Genomic DNA, 26,407 nt, shown 5'->3' with positions numbered 1-26,407 from the left:
TTACTCAGACACATGTCTAATAACATCTCCCCTTCATAATTTCTGTGGTCTTCTCTGTGGCTTCCTATAACTGTTTCATATCCTCCTGTATCATTCCCAGCTCTAGCATGGAAGTCTCCTATAATCACAGTCCTGTTAGATGTTACAGTTGTCTCTTTCTGACAACCACATTTTATATCCCCTCTCCAGCACCTTACTACCACTTCTTTTTGTTTCTTTTCTTATTTCACCCAGTCCCATTATCGGTATGTTTCTCTCTGTCATTATTCGTGTGATTTCTGAATTCTTGCATCCTTTTCTAAAGATACTACATTAATATTGCCAATTCTTATATTTTTCTTTGAACAGATTTGTCTATCATTGGAGCCATTTTGGCCATCATACCTGACAGATCTGCACAAAGGCTTTGGTATTGGTTTTACAATAAGCAAATTATCACAACCTTAATGTCTACAGGCTGATGATGCCCTTAACAAGGAGCAAAACATGTCCCTGAGAAGTGTATATAGTATTATGTAGATTTCTTCCACATGGCACGTGGCTTGTATTGAATAGGTGGTGATAATAGAATAAATTATTTTTCTGATAATTTGCTTATAGTCAGTTTCAATACGGATCAGTCATGAGAATTGTCTCTTGCAAATTGGTTTTACGTTTCATTGTTGAAAGCAATGTTAATACGCTACCACTGGCTTGCTAGGCCTATCATGAATCTTTGCGTTAATATTTTGTTATGCACTAGCTGGTTGGTGCCTGACATGCATTTCCTCCTATTATTATTCGTTATCTACGTACATGCTAACAGAAATTAAAACTGCCTTTAATTGCTTAAATGTCACATTTGAAACAGTGACTCAGTAAGGTTTTGTGAATCTATGCCACAGACTTCAACTACAAATATCGAATTATACTAATTAGCTGATTTACTCAACCGTATACCAACAATGGTATATGTGAATTGGAAGAGCAGCAGCAGTTACTAACAATAAAAGATGGTTAACTATATGCTCTTGAAGTCTTTTTATTTTCTTTAGCTGAATTTAAAATGCTACTGGTAGTGTATTGACTATTTAAATAAATTGTTTCCTTCATGACAGGTGCAGCTGAAGTTCTATTCAAAGTCTTGTGTCTAGTACAGTACCTGTATGTAAATGTGGAATTTATTTCCAAATTCTGCTTGTTCCTACTGGAGACTGTTATGTGCAAAGCATACCAAAATAAAAAAGGGATACAGAAATGAAAGACATTTAATTATTTTTTAAATGATAAAGGAATAGCTTTTGTAAACATAAAATTATCCATTTTGTACTGCTGAGTGCCATACACATTATTTTTTTAGAATTTGAAGTGATCCTTTGAGAGTATAGAACTCATCACATAAGACTATACACTAAAATGCAAATATCGCCACCCTATTCTCCTTTTTAATGGCTTATCACTGCCGCCAACTTGACTAGTTGCATATTGAAATCACGAGACATAACCATCAACAAACTAACCTCAATATAAGTATCAGTAATGAGCTTAATGAGGAATTAAGGAAATACAAACTCTCTCTCATCCTCACTCATTTTCTGCTTTTATTTCGATATGCGCATTACTATAACCATATTCTTTGGTGTTTGCCTGGTGTAAATAATTCAGCTTCCTTCTTGAAATTTGCCATTTTTTGTTGGACTGAAGAGAACCAACACTGTAATATGTCGAGATAGGATATTTAAAGGTGTTAGCTAATTCCTTTTTGTTTGTATTTATTTATGCATGCTAAGTTGATGAGCGTATGAAGGGGAAGTCTTTGTGCCAGTAGAGTAGAACGCAACCTTCTTAGTCAGAGAAGTCGCAACATAATTTAAATACACTTGTGGTAAAGCTAATAACCATGTGATACAATCCAAGAAACTCATAAGTCTCAGCAGGACGTATGGATGGAAAATCGAACCAAGTAGACATTACCACACAATTTTTCAGCAGAGTTCATTATGCATAGAAGCAATACTGTGGGACAGACCCAGGAGGTAAGGCCGTGGTAAGTACATGGACATCTGGATGAAACAGGAAAAGGAAAAAGTTTTGGGGGGGGGGGCAACCAAGAGGCAACATCATCATCATCATCATCATCATCTAGGTATTCTGCCGTATGGCAGGTCTTGTCATGGGATGAACCTCTTACACTGTTGCCTGTCCTGCGGCAAGTTTTTCATGTCCGAATATTTATTTCCTTGGATATTGTCCAACATTTGATATTTTTTCCTTCCTCTTCCTAGTTTGCCTTTCACCATTCCTTCTATTCCTTCTTTCAGTAAATAGTCCCTCCTCAAACAATGTCCAATCCAGTTCATTTTTCTCCTAATAATTTGCAACATACTTCGTTCTTCTCCAACTCTTCGTAATACCTCCTCATTCCTTACCCGGTCTTCCCATTTCACTCTCCTCCATATCCACATCTCTAGTGCCTCCAATCTTCTCTCATCTCCCGATCTCAATGTCCAAGTCTCTGCGCCATACGGTGCTACGCTCCAAATATAACACTTAGCAAGTCTTTTCCTCAAAACTTTGTTTGGTGGTCCACAAAGTAATTTTGATTTTTTCCTAAAGCCTTCTTTAGCTATGGCAATTCTTTTCATAATTTCTTTCATGCAATACATATCATCTCTGATCATACTTCCCAAATACTTGAAGTTACTGACTTGCTCTATTTCTTCTCCCCCTATACTAATACGGCAACTTCTACCTTTTCATCCAATTATCATACTTTTGGCCTTCTTATTAATTCCCATTCCATATTCTTCTAGTTTCATGTTGAGTTTATCTAACATTTGTATCATTTCACGTTCGCTTTCTCCCATCACAACCATATAATCTGCAAATCTTATACATTCTTCTCTCCTACCTCCAATACAAACTCCACTTTTTCCATTAAAACTTTCATTGATTATTTCTTCGAGATGTTGAACAGTTACAAGTAACTATTCTCATTTTGGTTCCGTATTGAAGATAACGTATATCACAAATATTATAATAATATTTATAGATCCACCTGTTCAGTACAATACAATACAATCCACTATTTCATGTGGTTAAAATTTATACATAATATTTCAAAGTCATAGGTACATGTTTCACCCTTTTTATGGGCATCATCAGCCTATATCAATCTTAAAATTATTGGATATGGGATCTTTCTAATCTTATCAACTATAGAATAAAATGTTAAACAATGATCTCATAAAATGTTATACTGTAACATCTAAAATGATGACAGTGCACAGAAAGTATGTTAAAAATACTGTAAATTAACAGTTTTGAAGATTATAACATGGTTAATCTTGAATATTTGAGTGTTTAAAACCAGAATGGATCCTCTTCTTACACACCATTAGGACTATGATGGCCTTGAGTGTGAAAGCACAATCATCCACGGGGGATATTTATTCCACACCCATAACATGAGTTCAAGATAGTAAAATCAATGTCAAATATTTAAAATAGAAGTGTGAAGGTATCAAGTGTGTTAAAATATATACGGTTGATTTATCACTAAGTCTTAGAAAAGAGATACGACTTCTTGTAGGAGACGTTTCTATTGATAAAATGTTGAGGTGTCAAAGCTAGTCCAATAGCGTCTCTTGTTCCAACTCCTCTCCTGAAACCAAACTGTTCTTCACCTATAAAGTTATTCAGCTTTCCATATATCCTTCTGTTGAGCATCCGCAGTTAGACTTTGGCTGCGTGTGAAATTTGACTCAATGTCCTATGTTCTTCACAATTTTTGCTGTTCTTTTTCTTTTCCGTAGGGATTAAGATGATTTCACTGAAGTCCTTTGACCATTTTCCTGTCATGTATATTTGATTACATAATCCAATAAACTCATTTCTTCCTTTGTTATTTAAAGCTTTTTAACAGTTCAACAGGAATCTCATCTATTCCCATTGTTTTTCTATTTTTCAGCTCGTTCAATGATGTTTCGATCTCTCTTCTCACTATGGTTTCCCCTTTATCATCCCCTTTAACCATTTCCTCCTTCAATTCAAGTTCTTCATTTGGTTGGTTGTCCTGATCATATAGCCATTCTATGTACTCTTTTCATTATTTCTTGGGGTTCATGTATCATTGTGCCATCTGTAGCCTCTATTTCCTTATTCCTGTTGTTCCTTCTCTTTTCTTTCAATACTATATTTGTTGCTTCTTTGTACATCAAGTCATATTTCCCTTCTTTCTCAAGTTGCTCTATCTCATCGCACTTTTCTGTCAACCATTACTTCTTTGCCTTTTCTGTTTCTCTTAATTCATTATTTAACTTCCTGTAGTTACGTTTTCAGTCTTCTGTATTTACTGTTTTCCATTTCCTGCGTTCCTCTATTTTACTTATCATTTCTGATGTTATCCATTCCTTCTTTGTCCTTTTCCTCTCCTTGACTCCAAGCATTTTCTTAGCTGCTTCTATTATCCCATTTTTAAAACTTTCCCCTTCTCCTTTCTACATTTTCTGTTTCATTTCCTAACGTATTGTTACAATACTCATCCTCTAGTTCTATACACTTGTCTTTGTCTTTCAGTTTCTCAATTTCTTCTCTCTTCTTTCCTTTCCATGTTATTTTCAATTTAATTAGTACCTCTGCTACAACTAATATATGGTCAGACTAAATGTCTGCTCCTGGGTAACATTTAGCATTCTTTAGGCAGTTTCTGTACCGTTGTTGTATCATTATATAATCAATTTTATATTTCTTGTCATCTAATTGAGATATCCAAGTATACCTTCTCCTTTCGTGGGTGTCAAACAAAGTGTTTCCAAACACCAAGCAATTTTCATTACAGAATTCAATCAACCTTTCTCCCCTCTCATTTCTGTCTCCCAATCCAAATTTACCATTGGTCTTACCATCTATTCCTTCAACAACCGCATTCCAATCGCCCATTACAACAATACATGCCTTCTTTTCCTCTTTCTCAATTTGATCTATCTTCTCATAACACTCTTCTACCTCTTCATCAGAATTATTACAGGTTGGCATATAAACTTGAATGATCACTAAGTCTTTCCTTTTCCCTTTTAGTCTTATCATAATCCTTCCATTGATATATTCAACCTTCATAACTTTGTTCTTCAGTCATTTTCCAATCAGTATTCCAACTCCATACAGTCCATTTTTATCTTCACACGAATAGTACATTTGGAAGTCACCGCTTTGTAGTTCTCCACATCCACCCCATCTCACTTCACTCATTCCAAGTACGTCCAAATTATTTCTCTTCATCTCATATTTAGCGTTTTCTAATTTTCCTTCCTGTAAAAGGGTTAGAACCTTCCACGTCCCTATCCGCAATAATTCTTCTTTCTTGTTCTCCTTCCTTCCATATTTTAAAAACCTCGTACACCCCTCCTGGAGATCCGAATGAGGGGTATCTTTACCTCCAGAAACTTTTACACAAAGGTCCATCTCATGAATGTCTTGGGAGATACTGCCAGTGGTGGTTTCCCGTTGCCTTCCACTGTCCTCCACATCCTGTCGGCTCGCTGATCCAGATTCCCACTGGAGTTGTTACCCAACCTTCCACTGCGTTGCTCAGCTTAACAGGAGCACCACGTGTAGGTAGAATTGTAGAGAATTAGGGTGAGAGAAACGAAGAGAACTCCCTTGTTGAGTTCTTATATTTGCATCTCACCCCCGTTTATTAGCCAGAGTCACAAGGTTGAATTAATGAATTAATATATTTTGGAAATAATTAAAAAAATTACAATATTTAGGACTGAAAGAAAAGATTACAATATTTTTCTCTATATAATGCTCGAAAACAATTTTTTCACAACACCCAAGACCAACAAGTCCGTCTATAAAAAGGTAGCCACACAATGTTTAGGCATGACAATGAGTCTGACTAGAATTTTTGCACGCCTCACACGTTATTGGAACAAATATCATTTGCAATACAATAGAACAATGCACGAAAGGTCAAAGGTCATAGCACGGAACAAAATGCGCAATTTGAGCAACAGAGACTGCTCATAATTTAGAGTAAACATGAGGTGTGAGTTGTTCCACAATGAAATAAACCATCAGGGTTGTATGAAACATTACTGAAGAAAGAGGGTAATTTCAAATCTAAAAACAGAGTAATAAGCACTTCTCACAATTAAAAGAATAAGTCATGGCAAAAAAAAAAAAAAAAAAAAAAAAAAAAAAAAAAAAAAAAAAAGGGATAGTCCACGAATCTGCTACGCTGGCGTAGCAGGGGGCGAAGTGATGCTCCCACGTGGCGCGTCCCAGGTGGCGGATAGGGGGTCCTAACCGGCTTGTTGGCAGACTTGAGGGAAATAAAGTACCTCTCGCGGACCAAACACACAACCCCCCTGTAGGTGGGGGACGCAGACGAAGAATTTACCCACAGTATCCTTTGCCTGTCGTAAGAGGCGACTAAAGGGGGCGACCAAGGGATGGTTGAATTAGAACCGTGAAACTGCTTGTGATTAGTACCACCACGCGGGGAACACCATGGGTCGCTTTTACTTGCGCGTATAACCACTATGTTGGGTACCAAATAGGTTTGTGATAAGTAGCAAACGAGGGCTCGATGGCTTTTACAGTACCTGTGATTAGTAGCACTATATGAGCGACACCATGGGATGAGGTAACCCATGATTCTGGCTTGCCTACGATTAGTACACACTATATGAGGAACACCACGGGATAGTACAAGTCCCTGTGGTTAGTACCCTTATTTGATGAACACCATAGGTTTGCGTCGCCTGTAAATGGCGCCGCTACGTACGAAACAGCTGTAGTACATGTGCGAATTTCCTTACCTGTGAGTGGTACCATAATGTGTGGAATACCGCAAGTCTACGCTACTCTTGATTAGTACCGCAGCATGACAGATACCATGGTTCTACTTTCCTAGCGATAAGTACCATTGTGAGGGGCCACTGACTTGGATTTTGGACCCCTATTGACTACAAGTATCATCGATTCAGTTTTGTGCTGTAGAAGCAGTCCCTTGGTCAGTAATTCTGTTGTTCTACGGCAGCTTCTGTGCATGTGAGGCACTGTGGGTCGGTTCCACTGATCGCTTTAAATGCATATCCATCCATCCGTCCGTTCATCCTCATATCTTCATATTTTGAATTGTGGTCAGAGTGGTGGATGTTTTTGGGCTTTTAATGTGTCATTTCATTTCGTCCTATTTCGTACCATTAGGGGCCGATGACCTAGATGTTAGGCCCCTTTAAACAACTAGCATCATCATCGTCATCATCATCAAAATGGGATAGCACGCCACTTTTCACAATTTCTACGATATAATCTCACTTCAAACCACTGAAAATAGTGTGTCCATAAGGGTCATACAACTGATTAATGACGAATAGGAACAATTTTTACAGTTCACATTTTTTTTAACGAAAAACTGAGAGGAATAGACACATGACAAGGGTGAGGAGAGACAGTTTCCACGAGCTTAATTCGTACCAAAAAAAAAAAAAAAATAGGCACGACAGTCCCAAGATCTACGAGGCACCCATAGTTATGTTGAAAGTCTACAGTTGGAGACACAACCGCAATACAGTTCAAAATTTATCAATCGTGAGGCAATAAGTGCCTCAAAAATGGTGAGTTCACCTTCGAATAAGTTTTGACGGAATGAAGTTTTAAATGTCAGGCCAGAGGGGCGAGACCAATAGGTTGTAACAAAAAAAATGTTTGTGCATGTTGGTTGCTCACCCACCTCCATGTAGAAATAAGTCCTGTTGATGTCGAACAGTACAGTCCTGCTGTACAAGGAGAGAAAATCCCTCCACACAAAGATCACTCCATAACCCAATTCAGTGTTGATAGCACCAACATGAGTTTATATAGGTGGGAGGTAGTGAGTGCAGAACATACGAGAAAGGTGACATGAGCGGAGGAGGGAGGGAAGCAGAATTGGGCACAGTAATCGTAGAGCTGGCCAGGCGAGGAGACGATGCAGCTGACCAGATGCGTCACACAGCAGCAGGCAGTTTGCAGAATGTAAAACAGCAGGATGACGAAATATGCAAGGTAGACGAAGAAAGGCAGAGTCCAAGATCGTAGAACTCTTAGCACATGGCGATACCTTTTTTTCTTTCTTTCTGAGGATGTGTACACCATGACGTAAGTTCTGCCTCCCTGAGATGTATTCTCAAATATTTGCACGTTATTGATGCCTTTAGTAGATCCTTTAATGGCTAGGTTGGGTTTATGTAAGCCCTTATCTATCTCACCAGAAAGATCAAATGTGGTGATCACATGGATATTTCCAGAAGTCAGCATTTTCTGACTGACATTTACATTCTGCAAATAAGCTTCCCAGCAAGTTTGGGAAAGCCCAAGACCTTTGTATTTCTTTTCAGAATATATCGTACTTTCTGGAAAATCTGCTGGTATCTGCAGCACATCTTTCAAGGTGTTCCTTATCATTATATGCATTTACAAGAAACTTGCCAGAGTTCTTATTAAATGGTGTAGTCTGGAAGGAAATGTAAATGCAGGACATACAGAGCTGTTTAACACTGTAAACTTCTGATAAGGCTCGGGTGTTGCTGCCAAAGAGTTTAATTTACTTCACAAATTTTCCATATTCTTCCTTGAGTCGAACACAATGTTATGGTGGTAGTGTACACCAAGGTAGTGGGTATTCTCTTCTATGGCTATTGAAGGAGTTAAATGCTCTGTATCTAGTATCAGAGGTTTGAATAGTTCCTTTGACAACCAGTATACACTTCGATTTCTTGATGTCAATATTAAGCCGTATTTCTCTGTATCTTTATATTTCAATATTGGTAAAATGTTTAGCTGAACTTCCACCTATAATCAAGGTGTCTCTGGCAATTCTAATTACCATTAAACTGGGGAGGTCAGGACTGAGAAAATAACCATATTTATCTACAGTATATTATCACCTGATGCAAGTTCATTGATAATGTAGTCAGTGTGGTGAGAATGGTAATCCCTTGCAGAACTCCTCTTCAAATATTTATAGGCTGAAATTGTTTTGTGGTTGTTTTGAGTTGTTCTATTTTGCTGAAGTTCTGAAATAATACTTGCTAATTTAGATGGAACATGAAGCAAAGTTCATGTGTTAGCAAAGTGCTTTTGTCCTATATTATCAAAAGCTTTGCTTATATCGAGAACAGATGGTTGTGTTTATCTGACTTCCAGGTATGTATCTGAAGCCTCTTTTTTTTATTGAAGCTAACCAACATTTGAAGGCATTTGTTGTGAACTGTCTCTCTTATTCTCCTAATCACTGAGCAAATGTTTGGTGCTAGAGGAATCATTCCTCTCTTTTTCATCCAATAAGAGAAGTTGCAGTGGCTGCCTTGAAATATTCTATCCAAATCCTAAAGAACTGTATCTCCCAAACTTTTTAATGCAGCAACATATATTAAATGTGCTTATGTATGTAATCAACTCACAATTACTTCTAATATTTGTTTTGTTTCTTTTGCATACCTTGTCCTAAGGGCCAATCTCCTGCTGGGAGAAGTTTAAATAAGTCATATCTCATTACTTGTGAAGATTTCTCCCTGTGTATACATTTCTTTTTTTTCATATCAAATCAATATTTTTTAAATAAAACAGACATTTTTCTACCATTTTTCTCCGAGAATAATTCTTTGTTACTTCATGCATTTGCTTTATGTGGTTTTAGATGTCATAATGGAACAAATAGCCAGTTATTGTTTCAGCTCATTGAGAAATTTTCACTCTTAAAATCTCAGATTGTTACCTTATCCGAGTCCTTACGTTCTGTTTTCTCGTGAATGCAATTTATTTGTTTTTCATCCTGTGTGCACTTTCTCTTTAGTTCAGAAAATATCAGTGGCTGATTCCATGTGTGTGTGTCCTTATTCCACTGAAGTAGACAACAGAAGCCTATGGTTGTGGCTTATAGCGGGAGTGTGCTATTTTAATACCATTTTAATCCTAGTATTATTTGTTTTGTATACACTCTGAAAATGAATTGTTCAATGCTTGTGCCATATTATTATGTCATTGTTATAAATATAGTGGTGAAATACAGTGAGTTACAGAGTTAAAGTATAGTTTCAACCTAGAAACCTATATGTGTAATGAATTCAGCACCAAGATTTCAATGTAGCAAAAATTAATAATATACTTCAGTAGAAAGAAGTTTCCTAAAGTAAGCTATGAATAATGGCATATCCAGATCAGTAGGCTTCTAATCTTTATGTTCTCTTTCTTTTGTGTTACCTGGATTTTATCATATGAATTGTTTTGTTACTTGTTTCAGTAATATTTCTTTGAATAAATTGGTGAAAAGTTTTGTTTAATTAGCCTCATATACAAGTAATTTTGTTCCTAACAGATCCATTTTCACTGAGTCCAGAACTAATTCAGAAGGTTTCATTTCTATAAACTTAGAAAATTGCTTACATGTTGATATTGATATTGTGTTATAATTTGTTCTCTTTAGTGTGCATTTTGATTTTTCTTTTAATCCCTGTGTCAAGTAATGTAAATACTGCAGTACTATTCTCCGTATGTATTCCACAGTGTCTATCCTTTCTCAGTCAATTCACATCCCTCTCCAATTCATTAACTTCAGTAAAACCTGGCCAGCAGTTCTTTGTCCTCAGCTGAAAATTCCTGTCCTGTCCTTTCAACATTCTTGTTCCATCTTGTTGTGAACCATGTCATTTGGCTCAGTTGCAGGGTAAACAAGAGAATGTACCACCCCCTCGGCCATCAGTAAAAGAGCGACTGGGTGTTCCCAATCCAATACAAAGCACTAAAGTTCTCAATACATTACAACCTAAAGCAACACTCCCTCAGCAGCAAGAACCCATTGAGAAGGTGAGGCGTGCTCTGCTCTGCCCCTTGACATCTTTATTTGAATGGCTGTTTAATACTTCATTTCATTACCTTGAGGACTATGGGTATTTTAGTTAGCTTTCACTGTGGAATGTTGCTACTGGCAGTACACATTTCTAAATTATCCACACTACCATTGTATATATATTTTTTTTTTTTTTTTTTTTTTTTTAGAATTGATACCCTGCATGACCACCATTTCTCCTATAACCAAGTAAGTTTTAGAGAGATTTACCAGAGTAACATTGGTGTGCCCTCTTACTGGCATCTTTAATTAATTATGTGTCAGAATTCTTAAATTTTCTATCATTTGATTGAAGATTAATAGTTCTTTGATAGAAAATATGTCTGCAAAATATGAACCTATGAGGAAAATGAGGTGGAGGCCAGAATTGTATAGAGTGTTTATAAGCTTTGTCTATGCGATATCTTTGATAATATTTTTAGATATTCAGAGGAGGGAAATATATATTTACAGTAGCCCTACTTGTGTTAAAGGATTTGTTTGGTCCCTGAATGGTTTGATGCATTTGAAACCACGTGCACATTGTAAGTGAAGATTACTTATCTGTGTTGTTCTAGTAAATAGCCTAGTCAGTAGCCAATTAATCAGTAATACCTTGTACCTTACAGCTGTATCCAGTTAAGAACATAAATCCTTGCACTGCCAAATGCTAGAACTGGGGAACTGAGTGAGTTTGTATATCCCAAGTGGTTTGACCTGTTACGTTGAGGTGCAGGAATCCCAAGTAGTATTGTATTGCTTTCTTGAACATGGGCATACCATGAAATTCTATATCTCGTTGGACAAGAATTTAATAACAGATTCCTAATTAACTAGTCCCTTCCAGCAATAAGGCAGACAGGAGAGTTTCATACTTGTATTACTGGAATAAATTAAAAATTTTATCATTCTTTAAGATTCAGAAATATAAAAATGTGCATCTTAATCATTGTGCACCAATTGCCAAATTTCTGCCATTTATGAAATGCTCCAAGTATGGAGAAAGAATCTAAGGTGCATAAGTTTAAGTTTCTGGACAGACCCTCATATAGCCAAGTTCACATTGTTTTATGATATAAGCACTTAAGAATTTCGAGTATTATTTGCCTCAATACCTATAAACGTTGTCGCCATGGCAAATTTTATTCCATAGTCACTTACTCTGATGACCATGGTGATAACAAGATTTACTATGTTTTGTCCTTTTGTTGTGGAGAAAACTGTCAGCAAGAAGGTTACTGTAATCATTCAGAGTAGAAATATAGGCCAACTGGAACTAGAAAGTCATACTGAACATTGTGGGAAGGTGGAGCAGACTTTTTATTTGAATCTCCTATCTACTGCTGCAAATAAAGTTACGTTGACATCTGTCCATCCATTTACTCATTAGTGATTAGGTAAAAAAATAGAGATGAATCTCCTTTATGGTTATGGATAGCAGTTCTTAAAGTTAACAAAAAAGAGAAGAAAATGGGCTGCTTGTTTTCCTACCCACTTTCAGTAAGCCACATTACAATTACATTACACTTGAACTACATTGGATATTAGTATCATCTTGCTAACCTTATATAGCTTGTTTTTAAGATTTCCAGTCAGGTGTGGACATTACTTTGAGGAAGTAAAGGGTATATAATCTAATGATTGGCCAAAGAGCAACATAGTGGCTGGTTGCAACTGGACAGTAGTCTGCTTATGTCTTTTTAGTAAAAGAATGATTCTGTTTCCTTAGATGGCTTTCATAGTTCCTTTTTTTTTTTTTTTTCTCATTGTGACACCCGTATTTAGCATCTTCATCCTGCCAGATTATGGTTTTCAATGTTATGATCACATAAATCGAGAGTCTTGGTGATTCTCTGTTTAACTCCTGGGAGGAAATGTGGTTGCTGTGTGTAGAGCTCTGATAAGACCTTTAGGAGAGGTAAAAGTTTCAGAAGTTGATAAGTCTGCTGGATCTTTGTGTAACGAATGGAGGAGAGCCAGATAATTTCAGGTGTGCTATTATAATTTTTCATTCATGGTATAACCTTGAAAGTTAGCGATGGGTTATTGTTACTTTGCTACAGTAGGATGTTCACAGTGATCTCCTTGAATGAAAACATTTTCTCATTCATGTTGTATTTTCTTGACTGAAACTGCATGCAAACTGATTAGAGTTTACAATGCGCTTTTTTTAAATATTTTTTTTATTATATATACTGTTGATGATTATGATGCCTAGGTCACCAGTAGTATGTTTCTTGCAGCATAATCTAGTTCTGCCACAGAAAGACTATTGTAGTAATAAGCTTCAAGAGAATTGTAGTTCATTGCTAATTTTTACACAGATATAATTTCTGTCATATAAAGATTGGTTCCTTGCCAATAAAACTATGCTGAGATAAACTTTGAAGACTTTATTATCTTCCAGTCCATGGGTGGTGGACATGCTCTAGACTTTCGGTTGTTGATGCCATTGAAAATTGGCTAAGTGCTTCTTTGTCCTTTGGCAATAACTGGTCTATCAATAAAAATATCATTACTGGTCTTTCCATATTTGCTGAACACATTAGATTGTATTTTCCTGATAAATCCAGTTCCAGAAAGTGCAACCTGTTTTTTTCTCATTTGCAACCTACCAAGTTCTGTGCCTTTCAACAATTGAGATCCTAGTCGTACACTCGTATGTGATTATTGTTCTAACGGGGAGCTTAAAATGAGTTAATCACACACACTTCTACTGTACAAGGACACATCTGCAGTAGAAAGCATATATATATATATATATATATATCTATCTATCTATCTATCTCTCTCTCTCTCTCTCTCTCTCTCTCTCTCTCTCTCTCTCTCTCTCTCTCTCTCTCTTAGTTGCATGGCTTGGGTCACGTAACTATCAGCTTGCATTTGAGAGCTTGTTGGTTCAAACCCTACTGTTGGGAGCCCTGATTGTGGTTTCCGATTTTCACAACAGGTAGTCCAGCAAAATTATACCTTTTGATATGCAAACGGTTGGGTGATTTTGATTTGATATGTTGTTAGTGTTTGGCCTGTAATGTAAAATCCAAGTTTTCGACATTGGCGTGCCACCGCACCCCGCTTGGTATTGGAAAAACATTAAAATATTTTACCTTTTGTCTGTTTTTAAAAATATGTCCTAAATGGCTGGTATAACAAAAATTTACATTCATTCCAAATTTAAAGTAGAGTAAATTTGCTACAGTTTAAACCCAAATTCAGCTCGGTGTAGCTTACATAGTGACTGAGATACAGACTTTTAAATAATTCTGTTTTTATCAAAAAGTTGCTAAAGTTGTGACTTCTCATTCAATTTTGTTAAATATCTCTTAAAGTAGGGTGTTTAGAACAAACATCAGATGGATCCGTTTTAAAGGTGAGTAAATTTGTTGTACATAGAGCATTAAAGAATGTTTCTATGACCAATATTTCAAGATAGGCAGTTGTTTGATAAAAGGCGATACAAAAAATTCCACACAAGCACAATTTTCGTACTTATCATTTATTTCTCACTCAACATTCTCTGTCATTACAACATCACGAAGCAATAAGGATACATAAAAATACAGGGTGTACCAAAACTCGACGGCAAAAATTTAGGAATGGATTCCTCACATACTGAGAAGAAAAAGAGGTTATGACAGCATGGGTCCCAAAACGTATGCTTACAGATTTATTCAAACTTTGTGACACATTAATTTTAGTAATAATTTACATGTCCTCATGCAATCATCCAATCGTCTCATCAACAGAGGTTCGCCATTAACATCTGGGTAGGCATTGTTGGTGATTCCTTGTTGGGACCCTGCGTTCTTACGAATAGGCTTACTGGACAGAACTACACGAATTTCATGCGTACTGCATTGCCTGATTACTTGAAAAACATGCCACTTGCATCCCGTTGACAAATGTTTTTTATGCAAGATAGTGTTCCTGCACATTTCAGTCTGCTGCCTGCATGTACCTGAATACCCATTTTCCTGAGCACTGGATAGGTAGAGGAGGACCGATTGATTGGCCACTACCATGCTCTCCTGACTTGAACCCCCTGGACTTTTACCTGTAGGGATACGTTAAGTCTCTTGTGTATGCGACTCCTGTTCCTGATGAAGCAATTTTATGTGAGCGCATTGTGACAACCTCTCAGGCAGTACGCACTACACCAGGCATTTTTGATCTCGTGCATAACTCCATGCGACGACGTGTGGAGGCTTGTATTCAAGCTAAAGGTCGTCGCTTTGAACACTTTCTCTGATACATGCTCAAAGTGTTTCAGCTGCCATTACAGACGTACAGTGTAAATGTACAAAAGTTTGAATAAATCTGTAAGTATACATCTCCGGACCCATGTTGTCATAAACTTTTTTTTTCTTCTCTCTATGTGATGAATCCATTCCTAAATTTTTGCTGTCGAGTTTTAGTACACCCTGTAGTTTCAAAAATGTGTGCGAAGTTTGTATACAGTTACAAAGGGAAAGGTGACAGTTCAAATGTGAAAAGCCTTTTCAGGTCTTCATCTGACTGATTAGTGGGTCCACAGTATTTTTTTCCTTCCCAGTATTAGCACTGTTGGTAACTGAAGTAAGTGTGTTCACTTTATCATGTTTGAAATGAACATTTTTAAAGTTACCACCAACAGTTGTGGAGATTCATTCCAAACCAAGTGGCAATTAACATCTGCTGTTCCTACCATTCCACTACATACTGTTATCAGCACATCATTTGCAGGGAATGGTATGTTTTGAGCAAACCACTGCATAATATTTTCAGCATTTTCATCGTCTCGAGCCATGTGAGAAGGGTACACGCCCACATGTTGCTCACTAGTCATTGATTTTGTATTGCAAAATAGATATAATTGTAAATGTAATGTGAAGAATATATCTGTTACTCGTACCTACAAACTGTCGTGACTTCTCATCAGATGGAGTTAGTACCTTCTTTGTGTCTGTGCAAGACTGTTCTCCCTCATCATTATTTTCCATAACGGAACACACCACCTGCTTGTTTGGATTTGTCTCCTGAGTCATAAAATACCTATTACACAACATCGACTTTGAACAACTACAGGTCTTCAAGTATTAGTCGTGGAAACACCCTGTTGCTCTGTGTACAGCAAAATTTATTCATCTTTAAAACTGATCAATATGATGTTTGCTCTAAACATCTTAGTTCAGGAGATATTTAACAAAATTTTATGAAAAATCACAAGGGGCCGAAGGCGGCGCCCCAAAGGTCAAAAACTTGGATTTGGCATTACAGGCTCAACACTAATATCATACCAAAAATTCAGAACTACCCAACCTTTTACACAGAAACCCCTATATTCATAATGAATTTCCTGGAATAAATTGCTGGGGCCATACCTTAATTAACTTCTTTGCTGTATGCCAACCCGAATATGTACTGTACTTGGGCTTGTGGAGCTTTATATAATTATTGAATTAATGTCGTATTGGTCCACCTTTCAATATTATAATATGCAATATTCTAAATTACATTAACTAGGGACTACTTTTGGTCCAGGCTGACCATCTTCAGCCTTAATGTAAAACATCTAATAACTAAACAAATGTACATGCACACAGTTGACATGATTGACATAAAACAAATGAAACAAATATATACAAATTGACATTAAAAACTGGGATGTAATTATGAGTAAATTTGAAAATAACTAGGTTCTAAATTCTTGCATCTTGAGTATGCTCATCATCGAGACTCTTTCATGTATTAATATTCACAGAACTGTTAGTTCTAACACTGCTAATCATTGCTAATTCATTTGTAAACGGGAACAGGTAAATGTTGATTCCATAGTCAATCGCCAAATCTACTTGAGTGGTGTTAGCCGTATGCAAGTCATTGGACGCCGCTGTAAATAACCACCAGCTGACGCAAAACTGCTAGATGGTGACTCCACATCAATCAAAATAAAATGAGATTCTCTCATGGTGCTTGCTAAATCATGCTGAAATGTCGTTGGCCATTGTCAGGACGGCACATGAAGACATGTTTAAAACAGATACATTGTGTCTGGTATAAAATTTGCAATTCATTGCGGTGCCCATGAAGTTAACCTGAATAAATTAGATAAAATGACATTTTTGTGTGTGCTTCAGACTAACTGTTGTGAGATTCAAAGGAAAAGGAAGGGGCAGGCAAGGAGGGAGAGGTGGGGCAAGGCGAGAGGTCGTGAAGGAAAGGGTGGGAGGGGGTCGTGAAGGAGAGGGGAGGAAAATAAGGGGGAATTAAGGTGGGGCTGAATGATGTGGGAAAAAAGATGGTTGCTGAGGAAAGGTGCTGTGAATATTATGAAAAAATTATGCCTTGTTGGTTTGACGATTCTGAAAATGGGAATTAGAAGGTCAGAAAGTATATTTAGCTTTTCTGAAATTTCATTAAGATTATGATTTGGGTTAAAATATTGATCTAAATGTATGAAGCAGTTTTCGGTAATGTTAAGGAGGGGTCCTTTGTTGATGATCTTGAGAATTTCCGTGTCTTGTTTTATGTCTGTGAATTTGTTATTCTAGTCATGCATATGCTGTCGTACAGCTGAAAATTGATTGTATTTCAGAGCATTGATGTGTTCCAAGTACCTTATGTTAAAATTCCTCCCGGTCTGTCCAATGTAAGAAGAATTGCAGCTGTTGCAAATGATCCTGGATACTCCTTGTTTTGAATAGCTATTGAACTTGTTATGGATGTGGCATTATGTAAGACTTGTGTGTTCCTATTGTTAGTTTTGAAAACTACTTTTACATCGTGCTTTTTAAAGATGTTGGTGACTTTGTAGATTTGCTCGTTGAAGGTAAAGATAGAAAGGGAGGAGTTGTTTTTCTTATCTTTTTTCAAGGTGGTAGAAGGGCGGTATTTATATGTATTGATTATTTTTTCTATAAAGAAACTGTTGTATCCATTGGATTTAGCTATATTATGAATAGTGTTCAATTCATTTTTGAGGTCTCTTTTAGACAATGGAACACTGAAGGCTTGGTATACCATGTTGTTGTATGCTGCTTGTTTGTGAATTTGGGGGTATAAAGAATCTTGACAGAGTGTAGTGACTTTTTTTGTGGGTTTTCTGAAAATCTTATATCTTAAGTAGCTTGGGTGCCTGATAATAGTTCGGTCTAAAAAATTTACTTTCCGTTCAATTTCGGATTCAAGTGTGAATTTTATTTGTGGGTCAATGTTATTTAGATTAATGAGAGTGGTAGCTGCGTTTGTAATGCTCTCATCCATAATTACTGTGGTGTCATCTACAAATCTTGCTCAGAAAAGGATGTTGTTAAAGTTATTATCAATTTTGGTGTGTTCCAAAAAATCCAAGTAAATCTCAGCTAAGATACCCGAGGCTGGCGATCCCATAGCCAATCCTTCTTGTTGATAAATAACATTATTGAAAGTTAAATAGTTGTTGCTTACAACTAATTTAAGCATAGACATGAAATCCTGTATTTCTAGTATACTTAGGCTGCTGTATTTGCTTAAATTGTTTTGAATGATGGGGTATATTTTGGAGATTTGTATGCTAGGATACATGTTTACAATATCGAATGAGTTTTTTCTTGATCTGTCAAAAGATATGAAGTATTCTTGAGGGTCTGCTGGATTTGATGTTGGATTCTCAGGGTAGGGTCTTTCATTATTGTAGAGAATGAGCTATCTTAAAAAAAATTGATTTGTTTTGCTTACATATTCTTTCTTGTCCATTATGACCGTAGTGTTACCTTTATCGGCTTTCATAATTATAAGATTATTATCATTGATTTTCTTTTTTAGAACACGTATTTGCTTTTGTGTGGGAATAGAATTTTTGTAGCTATTGTCGTCATGAGTAAGGGGTGAATTACGGAAGTTAATATTGTTTTCTGGGTTGAGAATGGAAGTTAATTTTCTTCTTACTTCAAATCTTACTTCGTCTTGTTTATCTACTGGTAATTTGCTAATGGCTAATTCTGCTTCTACTGTTGTAGTGATAGCTGTGTTCAGAGTGTTAAAATTAGGCCAATTGTGTTTAGGGCCCCTGGCTAAAATGTAATTTTCATCTTCATTCAGTGATACTTTGGACAAATTTATGATCGGAGGGTGAAATTGGTTGGGCATGTTAGGCCTAGTGTTTTTTGTTGATTGAGTTTAGAGTTCATTAATGTATGCAGCTTTTTCTCTAGGGTTTGTTGTTTCTTTGATAATTCAATAGATAGTCTATTGTCAACTTGGGCTTGAAATGGGTTCCAGTGAGCATTAGAAAGTAAACATGTAGTTTCGAGGTGAGTTTCCTATAATCTATGGTTAAGAAAGGACTTTTTTTTGTACAAAAATTTGATCTCATCTCTCAGCCAAATCTTATTTGTTCTAGTTTGTAATTTGAAAAGAGGATTGATGATTTTTAGATTTGCTTTTAAGAAAGTTGAGTACCAAATTGTGAGCGATACACTGTTTGAGAAATTTGATCTCTTTGCCTATTCTGGCTATCTTGACTTTAAGACTTAAATATAAATAAGCTTTCTGTTTTGCCTGGTTGGCTACGTAATCATAGGATATAAACTTATGGTTCTGATCCGTATTGAATTGTAATCACAATATAATTATTAAATTAATGTCGTAATGGTCGACCTTTCAATACTATAATATGCAATATTCTAAATTACATTCACTAGGGACTACTTTCGGCCGGGGCTGGCCGTCTTCAGCCTTAACGTAAAACATCTAATAACTAAACAAATGTGCATGCACACAATTGACATAAAACAAATGAAACAAATATTATACAAATTGACATTAAAACCTGGGGTGAAATTATGAGTTTGAAAATAACTAGGTTCTAAATTCTTGCATCTTGAGTACGCTCATCATGGAGACTCTCTCATGTATTAATATTCACAGAACTGTTAGTTCTAACACTGCTAATCATTACTAATTCAATTGTAAACAGGAACTGGTAAATGTTGATCCCGTCATCAATCATCAAATCTACCTGAGTGGTGTTAGCCATATGCAAGTTATTGAACGCCGCTATTCTATTTCCGCATACTTGCTTGCAGTCTTCTCAAAAACAGATTTTTCACATGTCCTAATTGTTGTCTGTAATTTCTTACAATTATCTTTCTTAGAAATATATATTTATGTGAATTAGGAGGGTAAGCTGTAAAGAAAGAGACAGATGCGTAGAAAGTGACAGAATAGTGAGCCTTAATTGAACTCTAATGATTTAACGTATTTCAAATATGCCCCAATAACATCTTGCAATGTAGAGTGGTCTTTTTCCCCTTACAAGTCAATGTTGCATGTAATTTGCTATTGTAATTCTTTCTGATCACCCATCCAAGTGTGACATTTACCTCATTCTCTGCAGGGTCGAGAGTTACCTCTGGATTGAATAATTAAATAATTATAAAATATAATAATAAAATTAATATTATTCTTTTATTATTATTGAATATTCTAGATTTTAAAAGTATATTTTCAATATAACGTTAATTTAAACAACAGCAAGATTTTGAAGATTTCGAAATGTGACCAAAAAGACTTTTAAGTCATATTTTAATTCAGTTTTAGGTCATAAATGCTTGCATACTTCTAACATTTTTAGGTCATAAACATCCAGGCCCTATTTAGCAGTAGTTGAACTTTTTATACTTTTTGCAGTACTTATTCTCATGAGTTATACCAAAAGACCTACTCTTCAGTCTTACAGGACAACAGATGATCTTTTTGTTATCCCAGCTTTCAGCAAAATTATGAGTGTGAAATAGTCTCTACTTATTTCCAAATTCCTACTAGTATTGCAGTATCTGGAAGTAAAATATGGAAATACAGTTTGTTGTTGATCATCTGAAATTCAAAATTTTAACCCAGTAAGTTTGGTAAGTCTAGCTTGTATAGTTTTTAAGAAAATTACTTTCCTATCTGTTCTGTATTTCTTGTTTGTGTGCATGTGTTTTTAGAACACTATGGAGAAAGCAGAGCAGTCTGACTAAGACATTGAAAAAGTTAAGGCCTCAGTCACTTTCTTCTCCCTTCTGGTCCTTTCCTATCCCTTCATCGCCGTAAGACCTATCTGTGTCAATGCGATGTAAAGCAGATAGGAAATTTTAAGAATATCTCTCTCGCTCTCACATAAGCTTTTAAAGAATGTGGTTTGATTTGTAATGTGGTGGAGCATAGTCAACTTCATCCTTAGGAAGAATCAAGTCATACATTATATAGGAACACATGATACATCAGGTCAGGAGCAGCCTTGCTATCATAAGTGACAGTAGAGAGTACTACATGCGACTGTCTGGCAGAGGGTCAGGCGGCCACTACCAAACTGGACAAACCAAGGGTGAACCAACCGCTAAGAGTAGGGGAGATCATCCTTAGGAGGTTGGATGAAGCCTTTGTATAAGGAATAATACATAATTCATCAAAGTGCTGCTGCCTTTTAGATGTGGCAGGGATTGTTAAAAGCTAAGGGAGATTACCCTGATAGAAAACCCTCAACAGTGTCATACTTAGCAAGCCAACTGGACCGAGCTTAATGAATGTTGCTTTAAAACTAAGACAAGTTTTGGATGTAAAAGTGTTAAAATTACCACACGTGATGACAACTCTTCACATAGCTCACGAAATTCTGATGGCCAGCAACCCGAAGCTCATCAGAGGTGCAGGAAGAAACAGTCATTACCCTAGAAACAGCTCAGACGTGAAATTCTCAGCATTCTCGCTCTTGCTAACAAATATGAAGAAATGTGGTAAAGAGAGGCAAGGTTATAATAATATCATTGTACTTCATGGCTTTGGGAACAAACTCTGAAGGAGACAACTTGATTCATTTCTGTGTATAAAACAACTTAAGCATACAAAACACATTTTACCTGAAGAGGGAGAATCGTAAAATAATGAGATACAGTTGGGATGGAAAGCTCGAGACTGTGGTAGACTACATCATCACTGATGGCCGAGTTGGTCAGTACGTTTAGTGATATTAGTCATACCAATTGAGTGTCTAGATAGCAACCATCGACTATTAATATCTGATCTTAAATATATCTCCCTAAAACTGAGTGCAAGAAAGTGCAAGATCAAGACCTGATTGTTGAAAGACTTGGAGAGGAAAAAGAATTTCCAAGCAGGATGACTATGAAATTACCCAAAAATGAGATTAGAGAGAGAGGAGAAAAATGGGCTTTGTTCAAAGAAACTCTTGTAAAGGAACTTGAGGAAATTTGTGGGAAAACAAGTGTGACTAATAGAGAACCTTTGATTGTGATCAATTTTGCAGTACAGATCCAGAATGAAATTCATTGCTTACAACTGATGGAGAAGGAAACACTTAGGTGGAATGACTGGGTGAGTACAGCACTAAAAGAAAGAAATGTGCTGAAAAGAAAATTAGATCACATAAAACAGAAACAAGTGTGAGAGAAGAAATGAGGTAGAAATTGAAGAGTGAGCACAGGAATATCAGAACAAGAAGTTGACTGTAAAACAACTAATCCAAGAAGAAAAGAAAAAGTTCTGGAATGACTTTACAACCAGGATAGAGAAAGACCGTCAAGGAAGTAGGAAGCTACTGTATAAAGTAGTAAAAAGTAAAAGAAGTGAATTTGGAAACATCCTTGCACTGCAAATAATTTTTGATAGGAATAAGAGAAAGGATCAAAGATAAAATGAAGAGGTGTATCAGTATGTTGTTAAATGGATATGAAGAGACCACCACTACCAGCATCTGTAGAATGCTGTAAATGAAATCCAGAAAGACCAATCCGCATTAACATGGCTTGAAGTTGAAACATTACACCATTAGTGAGCATGCTATATAGCTGATCTCACCTCCGATATGATATAGACAGCTGGTATACCAGGCTCAGTGTGGGTATATAGAGTGCTGTCAAATGATCTGAGAAGAAAATAAAATCTAAAAAGATTGGAGAAAAGGAGTTCTCCCACTGTTAAAAAGGACAATGGGCAGATATGTGGAAACTATAGAAGCATAACTCTGTTGCCACACACCTTGAAGTTGTTGAAAGAGATCATCAAAATGATAGTGGGACCTTTGCTTCAGGAAGAACAACGTGGTTTCAGGAAAGATTGAAAAACTATGGAAGAATCTTATGATTTCATTTTTGGACATTGAAAAGGCCTATGACATTGTCCTTTGGAACAAGATCTGGGAATGTCTGGAAGACATCAAGATGCCAAAGTACCTGACTGACAAAATAAAGATGCTATACCAGAATTGTTACAGCTGTGTTCAGGTGGGTTGTGGAGGATCAAAATATTTTTAAACAAAGGAAAGTGTCCAGCAAGGAAGTGCCCTATCACCACTCTTGTTCATAGGTCATAAAATCTATCAAAAAAATGGACAATAGACCAAATGCTGTGGTTGTGGGGAGGAAAAGAAGCTGAAGTACAGAAAAAGTAAAGAGAAAAAAAAAACGATTGAATGGAACAATATGTTCAATAACTTTGAGCTGAAGATAAGTAAAATAAAGACCTAGAAATGACCATACAGTGAAGGAAAAAACTCAAATCATTTTTGGAAGGAACTGAATTAGAATCAGCTTCTCACTTTAAATAACTTGGAAGCACAAGTCCACAAGACAACACTGTCAAGCAGGAAATATTCATGAGAACACAGAAAGCATCAGACATTTACAGTCAAGTCAGAAACCTATTCTGGGACTGCAGAATAGCACTAAAAGCAAAGACAACAGTACCACACCTACTTCGTAACAATTCTCACATATGGTTTAGAAGAATGTACTTTACAGGAATGACTACAGCAGAATTGAGGCAACAGAAATGAGATTCGTTTAAACTGTAAATGTAACTACTCAGAAGGAGAAAATTTGGGGGAAAAGACTAAGGGGAAGGACAAGAAAACACCAGCTAGAGACTGTAAAATCAGATGTAGAGGAGAGAGGTCTCAGATGGGGTGATGTCCTGGAGCAGGTGTATGAAGCAGGAGGAGAGGGCGAGCCCTTGTACACCACACCCAGAAAACTGGAGTAGGAAAATTGTGATGATGTTAGCACTGTATATTTATTGATTTGTCACTCTTTCGTTCCTTTCCATTCCGTCGTAGAAATATCATCTTAGTCTGAGAACCACGCTGAGAACTCTTTCTTCAGATCAGCAGGAATTTTCATTGTAGACAAGGGCAGAAACTGTGGATTATGTTCACTCATTGACTGGTAGCTAATGAAGTCTTTCACTTCTTGCTTGGTGTTATTAGTTGTTGTATCAGACTCTGTATGTAGTTTCAGTAGATGTGACCAAAATAGGCTGCTTTTGTATTTTGTACAAGGGTAAGACTTTGCATAATTTCCCAGCGTGGCAGGGTACCTCCTCGATGATGTGGTCTACCCATGGGATCTGCAACATTTTATGATTCATCCTCATTTCAGTCAGTTCATTGAAAAAGCCTATGGTGTCCATCCTTTGACACTATAATGCAACACTGTTAATACATCTCACTTCATGACATTCCTATGATTTTGAATCCGAGGTCATGGTTGCAGACAAGATGTTTTCATTTCGGAAACACGCTTCTTTCAATGCCGATTTTTTATTTTGTATTCCATGTTCGTATCCCATTCTGGTGTTCGCCAGCAGCCTAGGTAGACTACTTGAAATGTGATAAACCTTTCAGTGGTGATAACTGAGCTGTTGACTTTTGATTTCTGATAACGTTTCTAATTAACTGTATCATAAAAGAAAATAGGGCCAATTATTCTGCATGCAGTAATCCCACTTTCTGATTATGAAGAGGAAATTCATGTACTACATAAGGATTAACAGTGTCCCACTACCTTGATTGCTGAAAATTCTATATACACTTAAATGGAAATAAGCTTTGTCATAATTAAAAGAAAATTATTGACTATACCATTGTGGACAGATTGCAGTCTCCATCAGCAGAAATTAACGCAGGCAGCCGGTTCGCATGATGTTAACTGATGAACCACTGACACACTGTAAGGGGTAAAGCTGTAGCATTTTCAGCCAGCAAGCCAATCTTATGGAAATAACTCGCTCCTTCACCAGTCGATATGAATATTTCCTCTAGTGGATATCAGTCCATTCTTGCTTGAATATGTGCAATCTTCTCCTCTGTTAATATGCTCTTCTGTGAACCCTGAATCTTGCCATTTCCTGAATAACTTGGTAATATATATTCTCAGAGGCAATGCAGTGCCACATAAATGACGCAGAAATTTGTAAGGGTTTCTGTCATATGATTTTTATTTAGGAGAAATGTCTAGTGTAGGAATGTCCATTGTCCAATACTGTACATTACCATACCGAGAGCTAACACAAACAACATTCAACAACAAGTGTAGGAATGCAACACTAATTAAGGATTTATTAAACACACTGTACAGATAATATAATTGCATAACGTTCCTCTCCTCTGCATAGTACGCTAGTTAATTAGTCCTTGCTGCACAGAATGTGATACTATGCACATTGCTGCCCACAGAGCATACAGAAGCATTGAGACGATGACTGGTGAAATCCTCTTTGGCACCAGATCCTGTAGTAGAAGCCATGAGCCGTGGTCCTGGTGAAGATGTGCCGCATTGTAAAGTTAGGCTTCTTCCATTTGCTTGAATTAACAGCAAGTGTTAAGTAGAAGTGCTGATCAATGCTCGCAGCTTTCTTGTCCCCATCTCTGATGTAAGACTCATATGCGGCTGTATTTTCTAGGCCATTGATCTGTACTAGCTCTCTGATAAAGAAGGCTGAGGCAGCCATTCGATACACTAGCCGTGTCAGTGTTGTTCTCAAGAGACTAAGGGCCTGTTTCAAGTATGTTGCTTTAACTGCCTCCATTGTCTTCAAGTTTGCAGGCGTAAGGTAGAGCCATATCTTACTGATTGCATAGCAGATGATTGTTGCTATCTTAATATAAAAGAGGTGCAAAGCTGTTCCTAGCGGAGTTTCTCAGTTTTCTTTATATTGTAGATTACTTTAACCACAGCTGTGAATCTTTCTTCTATATGCTTGCTGAAGGTTTTTCCCTGTTACTTGTAAGGTTAGTCCCAAGTACTTCCAGGAGTTCACCAGTTGCAGGCTATCATTGTCGCAATAGAGGATATCACTGTTTTTTATATGTTCCTTCCACGCCTAAATTTCATAATCTTTGTTTTGCTTGTGTTAATTTCTAATCCATTCTTTTGTGACCGTACATACAACCTGTCCCATCCTCTTTGTAAATCCAGTTTGCTTTTTGACAATAGGAACATATCATCCATATATAGTATCATTGTGATCTCCTCCGAGGCAACTTTGTGGATAGCGTCATGAGTCAGGTGGTTAAACAGCATTGGACTCGGGGGATCTTCTTGAAGAACACCATTAATTGAGTAATAAGTTTAGATCGTTCCACTCCATCGCTGACAGTTAACATGTTGAAGCTCAATATATTCCCTATTAGCTGTAGAAGGGGTTTTCTTGTCCTAGGACATTTGAGAGTTTACTCATCAATCTGGTTCTGTTGATTCTGTCGGATGCTTTGGCATAGGATATAATCATAGGATATAAATTTTATGGTTCTGA

The 26,407-nt window shown here is 36.7% G+C and overlaps 1 protein-coding gene across 2 annotated transcripts in view; it reads left to right on the top strand.

Moving 5' to 3' along the window:
- Positions 1-26,407, top strand: part of swm (Zinc finger protein swm) — a 503,429-nt gene that overhangs the window by 336,768 nt on the left and 140,254 nt on the right. For both annotated transcript variants that reach the window (XM_067135328.2, XM_067135327.2), the window contains one exon: positions 10,690-10,836. In XM_067135328.2, the coding sequence (XP_066991429.2) occupies positions 10,690-10,836 (147 nt within the window). The remainder of the gene's footprint in view (positions 1-10,689; positions 10,837-26,407) is intronic.

The sequence above is a fragment of the Anabrus simplex genome, chromosome 1 (genome assembly GCF_040414725.1).
Source record: "Anabrus simplex isolate iqAnaSimp1 chromosome 1, ASM4041472v1, whole genome shotgun sequence".
Lineage (NCBI taxonomy): Eukaryota > Metazoa > Arthropoda > Insecta > Orthoptera > Tettigoniidae > Anabrus > Anabrus simplex.
The sequence above is the reverse complement of the archived record's forward strand: the minus strand, read 5'-3'. Positions and strand labels throughout refer to the sequence as shown.